The 8,498-nt window shown below is 36.4% G+C and overlaps 1 protein-coding gene across 1 annotated transcript in view; it reads right to left on the bottom strand.

Moving 5' to 3' along the window:
• The window catches only part of LRP1B (LDL receptor related protein 1B), a 1,967,638-nt gene that overhangs the window by 1,294,933 nt on the left and 664,207 nt on the right, over nucleotides 1–8,498 (bottom strand). Inside the window, exons 8-9 of the mRNA XM_007946050.1 lie at nucleotides 7,408–7,417; nucleotides 7,208–7,261 (exon numbers count right to left, since the gene is read on the bottom strand). Coding sequence (XP_007944241.1) covers nucleotides 7,208–7,261; nucleotides 7,408–7,417 — 64 coding nt within the window. The remainder of the gene's footprint in view (nucleotides 1–7,207; nucleotides 7,262–7,407; nucleotides 7,418–8,498) is intronic.

The following is an 8,498-nucleotide window of genomic DNA, read 5'->3' as shown; positions in this document are numbered from 1 at the left end:
TGCTGTATAAACATCATTATTTCATAGACCCTCACAATTACTTGCAAGACAGAATCCACCAAAAATTCACACTCATTGCTGTTTCTCCATAGGGTTTCACAAGCTATAAATCTTTATGGAAGCAGATTCCATAAAAAAGATTCCAGCAGCTGGTGGGTTCAAACTGCTGACCTTTTGGTTAACAGCCAAATGCTTTAACCACTATGTCACCAAAGTTCCTTTTTGTAAGAGAGAAGCAGCAGATTATTTTTATTTTAAAGATGAAATGGGTTCAAAGCCTACATGGCTAGTCTATGTCAGAGTCATAAAGTTCTATGACATTTTTATTTAGCTTTTTATTTGGAAAGAATTTTCAAATTACAGAAAAGTTGTAAAAATTGTACAATAAACTCCTAGACACTTCCCCTAGATTTGCCAGTTACTAACTTTTTGCCCCACTTGGTTTTTCGTTTTTGCTCTGAGCCATTTGACAGTAAGTTTTAGATCTTTTGACCCCTAAATATTTCAGTATGTATCTCCTAAGGATGAGGGCATTCTCTTGCATAACCAGAATACACCTATCAAAACAAATACTTTTAATGTTAATAAAATATATAGTCCTTATTTGAATTTTTCCTGTTGACAGAAAAATCTCATTATAGAAAAAAAATGTATATCTTTCTCTGCTCCAAAATCTAGTCTAGCATCATGAGTTGCATTTAATTGTATTTTCTTTCTAATCCAAACTTCTTTAATCAAGAACAGTTCCTTGCCTTGTCTGTGTTAATAATATTGACATTTTTAAAAGGTATATATGAGTTGCTGTTGTGTAATGAATTACTTGGTATGACTCTTCTAGCCATGGTATTTGTGACTCCCACTGGATGACTGGGTAGAATTATGCAAATGTGAGATGCCTGCAGCCCACCAAGGAGATTGGATAGCTTGTTAATGATGTAAATAAGGTACATGGTGCCCTTGTAGGGTGGAACAGTTCTAATAAGGTGTATGGAACCCTAGTGTGAAGACTGGTCAATTTTTCCATCTTGCTAGGTTTAAAATGAGCCATCCCAGAGGCAGAAAAGGGGGATCTCATTGCCATCAAGAGAAGAGCCAAAGGTGGAGCATGACCTTGGATCTGAGATCCCTGTGCTGAAATAGTGACAGAGAGATGACTGCAGCAAAACCAAGATACCAGAATGAGACAGAGCAGCAGGATTGCCAGCCTACAGAGCAAGAAACCAGGTGCCTTTGCGCAGAAGGCTTTTTGGCAGAATGTGGTGTCCCTATTGGCAGAGGTAAAAGAGCTTTGTAACACTTGCTCAAGCAGGGCAGAGGCCAGGCCAAGAAGCTGAGGGCCAGAGAGGCATGTCTGCAGCAGTGGCAGAGAAGAACCAGTCCTGATCAAAGCATTACTTCCTAAGAGCTCCTGAACCTGACCTGAATTGTGACCTGTTACTTTCCTAATAAAGCCAGTAGTTGTGAGCATTTCATCCATGAATTCTGTGTGGTCCTTGTAATGAATTATCAAACCTGTTAGAGGAGTAGAGAGTGCCCTGAGAGGCACAGTTGGTGTCAGAATTGCTAAAAAGTTTGGAGGGTGTTTACATGTCTGACCTACACCCAATAGAAATCAGCCTTGAGTTGCTGATGGTGATTTTCTCTCCTTCTTGTGAAGTTGGAGGAGGTCAGAGGATGCTGCCTCCATGCCCTTAGTGCAGTTGCTTTGAAAATTTTCCCAAGTTTGAGTTTGTTATACCTTTTGGACTGAAATACAATGGTTTTACATTTTATTGTTACTGTGCCTAGGACTTACAACCTGTACAGGAATCTGTGACCTATATCAGAAATTCTATAAAGAGGAGGGGATCCCATTTATTCCATTGCATTCAGTGTTTGCTTTTTAACTTCCAGAGTCCTCTCTCACCCATTCAGCAAATCCTCTAACCAGGAACCACATGTCCTTGTGCTGCCCTGTATACCTGCTCAGGGACTGTAAAATAGCATTCTGCAAACTCATAGTGGTAAAGGAGACTTCTCCCAATTCTGTCTAATGCCCCATTCCCTCAGGAATGTAGTATTGTCATGACGTCTTTTCCTGTCCTTTTTTTGCACTGCTTTTTTTGTTTTTTAATTCTTTAGGATAAAGTTGAAATTAAATTAAGATTGCTATTCACTTATTTGGGAGCTCCGGTAGTGTAGTGCCTAAGGCATTTGACTTCTAACCAGATGGCTGGCAGTTCAAACCCACCAGCCACTGCTTGGAAGGAAGGTTGGGAAATATACTTCTGTAGTGATGATACTGCCTCAGAAACCCAAGGCGGGGTCACTATGACTTGGGTTCTACTTGATAGCACATAATAACAACAACAACATTCACTTATCCTTTACTTGTTTTTCGAATGCTGCTCTTTTCAGTTCCCACCCGTAGAAAAACAAAAAATAAAATAAATCAACACTCCAACTACTACCCCTGTTTCTAAAATAAGTTTAGCTATTAATTAGAAACCCCTGTTTCTAAAATAAGTTTAGCTATTAATTTAGGAAAGAAAGACACATTTTCTCAAACTTTCAATTATATATGCAGTTCATTAATCTTATCATTCAGCATCTCTACTAAGGGGGAGTTTATCACTTTGCCTTCATACCTCATCAGATATAGGAGACTGATTTTATCTCACATCTTGATTATATGAGTGGCCCTGTTTTAGTATAGATATATAAGTTTTATTCAGTTGAAGACAGTAAGAAACTTTGAGCATTGTTGGTAACTTAGCTGAAATAAATCAAAAGTCACAAAGGGAGCACAGCCAGACAGTGATAGAGAGCACTGTGCTTACAGAATTATGGCTCCAATCTTCCCTACACTTTAAAGCAAAACAATTGTTATACACACTGACATCTTAAAACATGTATTTTTTTTTTTTTCTTTTTGATCTGATAAAAATAAGACTTACTTTTTTTTTTCTGGTGATATCCATTTTAAATGATGTTTCTGTACTTTAATCCAAAAGGACAAAAATGAAATTTAAACACATCGGAGTTCTATTGGTGTCCTAGAACTTCAAAGTCAACCCTGGTTTTGTGTCACCATTCATACCCCTTGCATTTTGGTCATGTTATTGTGGTTAATAGATGCTTATCAGTAGGTTCCTGTTCATAGCAACCTATGTACAACAGAACAAAAACTGCCCAGTCATACACCATCCTCATACTCCTTCCTATGCTTGAACCTATCATTGCAGCCACTGTCAATCCATCTCATTGAGGATCTTCCCCATTTTTGCTGACCCTCCACTTTACCAAGCATGATATCCTTCTCCAGGGAATGGTCCTTTCTGACAACATGACCGAAGTAGGTGAGACAAAGTCTGACCATTCTTTCTTCCAAGGAGCATTCTGGCTGCACTTCCTCCAGCACAGATTTGTTGGGTTTTCTGGCTGTCCATGGTATTTTCAGTACTCTTCATCAGCACCACAATTCAAAGGCATCAACTTTTCTTCAGTCTCTGTTATTCATTGTCCAGCTTTCACATACATATGAGGTAACTGAAAATACCATGATGTGGGTTAGGCACACCTTAGTCTTCAAAAGAGCATCTTTTTTCTTCAGAAGATTTGCCCAATGCAATCCAACATCTTATTTCTTGAATGCTGGTTACATGAGTGTTGATTGTGGATCCAAGTTAAATGAAATCCCTGACAACTTCAATCTTACCTCCAAATCATTTCTTTTTTGGTTATAGCAAATAATATAATGATGGAATTTAGAAAATTTCAAGAAGTTATCAAAATTAAGTGCTCTATCATTCATTTTAGGTTTTTATAAATGAGGTTATATAAAATAATTTGATGAGGGAACGGAAGAACTATCAGGGACCAATATATCACCAGAGTTCAGACATCACTGTTCTGCTAGGGAGGTGGTAAACTTTTATCACTATTAATCACATAGTAATGTAGAAAAATGCATTTCTTTATGTTTTAGGGATATGATAGATGCTTTCCTTAAGAAAGAGTACATTAGGAGCTTCACTTTATATTTTTGTTTTTACAATCATTTCATGTTTTCCAAATACCCTCAATAGCAATACAATTTTTTTCTTTCATTGCATAGACAAAAATTGTTCAAGAAAGCATTTGTTTACATCATATATAGAAAATAAACCCTGTTGTGAATTAAAATAGATATGTGAACTATTTAATATTACAACTTTACAATGGAATTGTGAATCGGAAACAATAATGAGACTTTGGAGTAAGAGGTTTATATTCAAATTCCATTAGCTCCGGGTACTTAAGGGATGTGGATGATAAATAATTAAGCTATTTTTTCTATCTAACAAGACTGTTCAAGGCAGTTATTTATTGATTTTTACTTGCTTGGGGTTTTCATTTTTGTTGTTTGAAAAATCTCTCTTGTACTTGGCTTTCGACTCATATATAAACACATACAAATTAAAGTTGACATGCAGACTTCCACTCTCAGCTGTCTACTGTATATTCTAGAAACATTCCTACTAATGACCTCTTCAAAAATATATGCACATTAGGTATGTCAGTCAATATGTCTGACACACATGGAGGTTAATATGTATGTGTATTGTATACATTGATTAATATATGGTGTTGTTGTTGTTGTTATTTGCCACCGAGTTGGCCCTGACTCATAGCGACCCCTCCTTGGGTTTCCGAGGCAGTATCACTATGGAAGTAGGAATACCCAACCTTCCTTCCAAGGAGTGGCTGGTGGGTTTGAACCGCCAGCCTTCTGGTTAGCAGTCAAGTGCCTTAGGCACTATGCTACCAGAGCTCCTTAACATATGGTATGCTTTGAATAAATATTACTTGATGGATTTTGTTTAAAGAAATTTGTTATAGAATTAAGTATCCTGAAGCCAAAAGCAATAACTGAATAAATCACCATTGAAGTCCATTTCTTCTCCTTTGCTGTTTCTTACTGCTAATTATTATCTGCCCTTTGGGGAGTGCAAGATGTATTTCTATATCAGAGTAATAAGATATGAGACTTCAACTTAAAATTAGGTTAAAGAGGCAAATAATATTGATAAGGTCTTTCTAGAATAGAAAATAAGATATCCATTATCTGAATCTTATCAAATTGTAAATTATTGCTTTGCCTTATCTTGATTACATTGTTCTTTTTGCATAGTTTCCTTTTGGAGAGCTTGTGAGGAGTAATGATTAGTTCATGGTAAGGATGGATATTCTTTTGTCTGGCCAAATATTATATTAATGGCATCTCAGTATTCATTTCAACCTCCTAGAGATAATCATGCGAGCTCTGGTGGCATAATGCCTAAGGCTTAATAACACCTGTTCCTTAAGGGTTTAGACTACTTCAGGAATCCAGCAGAAATTTTCCTTTCTGGACAATTTACTGTAAAGAAGGATATCTATAATTAAGCTGAATTTAAAAAAAAAGAAATGTTAGTCTGTCATCTATAAGAAAGATGAACTGAATGTACTAGGTAATCAGATAGTGAGCTCTCAGTTAGATACAAGATACAAATAGAAAAGGAAAGACTCAAGAAATATTTCCAATTCTGAGTCAATAGGACTTGATCACTAATTCATTTACTGGGGATAAAGATGAGTGTAAAAAAGTGTTCTAGTACAATGATAATTTTTGTAAAATATGTTTTTTGAACATATATAACTTTAGGCTTTTGTTGAGAAGTCTACCTGTCTTGAAAAATCTCAAGGTGTCATTCCGTTTAATGCAAGGAATGGATTTTACAGTTTTGGCATATTTTTATGAACAAGGGCTTTGCTATGTGAGGACTCCTTCAAGAGTCAGTTTGCAGGATGTCAGTACTCATAGACCTCATACTCAATATACTTGATTCATGTGGAATAGTTGACCATTTCCAATAATATATTGGAAGGCAAAAGGTGCTCTTTCAGATATGCAAGGATGTATGACCTAATTTCCATGCTTCCAGAAGTTCTATTGGTTTATAAATGCATTTTTCCAAACTGAAGTAACACTGATGGGTGTCTCAGGAAGCAACTAAGGTAAATATCCATGAAGTTGTGGGCTGCTGAACAAATCTGGTTCACTGCTATGCTAATTACCAGTTAGCTGAACTGTCAATTTCTATTTTAAATTCTTACTAAGTGAAGAAAACAGTGTGTAGAAAATGAAACTTTAACTACAGTGTAACTTTTTTTGAATACTATTTATTGTTTATATTTGTGTGCACATACTCATTTTGATGTTGGAATGTTCTACGCCACCAGAGCTCCCAATAATATTGCAAATATGATAAAACGTACATAGATAGATATGTTACATAGATATAATCATACTATAAAAAGATAATGATTTCTTTGCTTATTGTTCACATTCTGAGTTGTGAAAGGCAGCTATTCCCAGAGAAAGATAGCAGAAATCCTGTAAAGCAGGGACTTCTTCACACGTGGCTTTATATAATTTGTTTGGTGTACTCTCAAGCAGAGATGCACAATCAAGTTCAGGTTCACTGCAGTTAAGACTGCAGAGGCCCAAGAAGATGGTGATGGGAAAGAACCCTGTCCTCACCTCACTGGCCAAATAGATATTCTAAGAAATGGCAGGTGCTTCTAGACCAGGTTTTCTTGAGGAGCATGAGCTTCAGGAAGTCTATCAGCAACCACCTGTGTAGGGCTGCAGAGATCAGCAGGTATAACAGCATGTAGGTATTCATTACTACAGGTGCATTTTTTCCTGTCAAGATAGCTAATACTCTAAAAATTAAGTGTCTGTTATGTAAAATAGTTATTCTTAAATTTTATTATGCACAATAGTCACCTGAAGAGCTTACTGGATTCAAATTCAAATTCCTAAAACCACTGTTGTTGGAATTTTGGTTGTACCTAATACAATTAAATACATTTACTCTTTGAACCAACAGTCCTTGTTCAAACCATTTATTCTGAAATGGATTTTCACAAATAAGAAAGAGAATGACATGCTATTTCCTATAACACTATATAATGACAAAATATTGGAGAAAAACATAATGGCCCATCCACAAGCAGAAACCAAAAACAAACCCACTGCCATCAAGTCAACTCTGACTCAGAGTGACCCTATAGGACAGAGCAGACTGCCCCATAGGGTCTCCAAGGCTGTAAATCTTTACAGAACTCAACTGCCTCATGTTTCTCCCACAGAGAAGCTGGGGTTTTCAAACCACCAACCTTTTGGTTAGCAGTCACATACCTTAACCACTGCACTGCCAGAGGTCTTTCATCCACAAGAGACTGCTTAAGTAACCTATAATGCAATCACACTAAGGGATATTACCCAGCAATAAAAAATGAAGAAAATCTCTATGAACCAATGTAGTGTTTTCCAGAATATCTTGCTAAGAAAATAAATAAATAAAAATAATAGTTATGTTATATATTTTATATTTTTACCTCTTATAAACTATAATTGTATAAAAATATCAATATTAATGTCATAAAAGACAAAAATGTGGGGGCTTTTCTATGTTAAATATATATGACAATCAAATAAAATGCATCAGACTTAATTGCACCCTGGATTAAAATATATATATATATATATGAGAGACATCATTGAAAAAAATGGATAAAACTTGAGTATTAGTGGTATGTACATTGAATAATTTTTTGGAATCTTTGTTAAATTTCTTGCATGTTGTGACAGTGTGCTTACATAGCAATACAGTGTAATGCATAGAATACAGCTATCCTCAGGGATACAGATTAAAATATTTATGAGTAAAGTGTCATGATTTACCAATCAAGCAATTTACCAACAAACAATTCTGGAAATAAATGACTAAATTAAGAATAATATGCAAATGCAGCCATATGTTAATAAATAGTAAAACTAGTTGAAGGGTATATGGATACTATCTTTTCAAGTTTTCTGTGGGTTTCACAATATTAATAAAAGAAAAAGAAAATGCAAACTGGCTTTTTTTGTTTTAAGCCAATTTCTGGCATGTTAGTCTTAGAGTGGAGTGCTGTTGGTGACGGTAGGTGCTGTGGTGTTGGGTGGACGCATAATGATGCTATGTACAACAGAACGAAACGCTGCGAGGTCGTGCGTCATCCTCACATTCCTTGATACACTTGAGCCCATTGTTGTAACCACTACAACAATCCTTCTTGTTGAGAGGCTTCCTCTTTTTTGCTGACTCTGCGCTTTACCAAGCATGATATCCTTCTCCAGGGCCTTGTCTTTCTTACAACATGACCAAAGCACACGAGACAAAGTCTGGCCATTCTCACTTTGAAGGATCATTCAGGCTGCACTTCCAGGATAGATTTGTTCATTCTTCTAGCAGTGTGTGGTATTTTCAGAATTCTTCTTCAACACCACACTCCAGATCCATCAAATCCTGGGTCTTCCTGACTCATTGCCCATCATTTGCAATGATGTGTTGTTGTTGTTGTTGTTATGTGCCGTCGAGTCGGCCCCGACTCATAGCGACCCCTCCTTGGGTTTCCGAGGCAGTATCACTACGGAAGTAGGATTG

The sequence above is a fragment of the Orycteropus afer genome, unplaced genomic scaffold (genome assembly GCF_000298275.1).
Source record: "Orycteropus afer afer isolate SDZICR_OR568_19922 unplaced genomic scaffold, OryAfe1.0 scaffold00148, whole genome shotgun sequence".
Lineage (NCBI taxonomy): Eukaryota > Metazoa > Chordata > Mammalia > Tubulidentata > Orycteropodidae > Orycteropus > Orycteropus afer.
The sequence above is the reverse complement of the archived record's forward strand: the minus strand, read 5'-3'. Positions and strand labels throughout refer to the sequence as shown.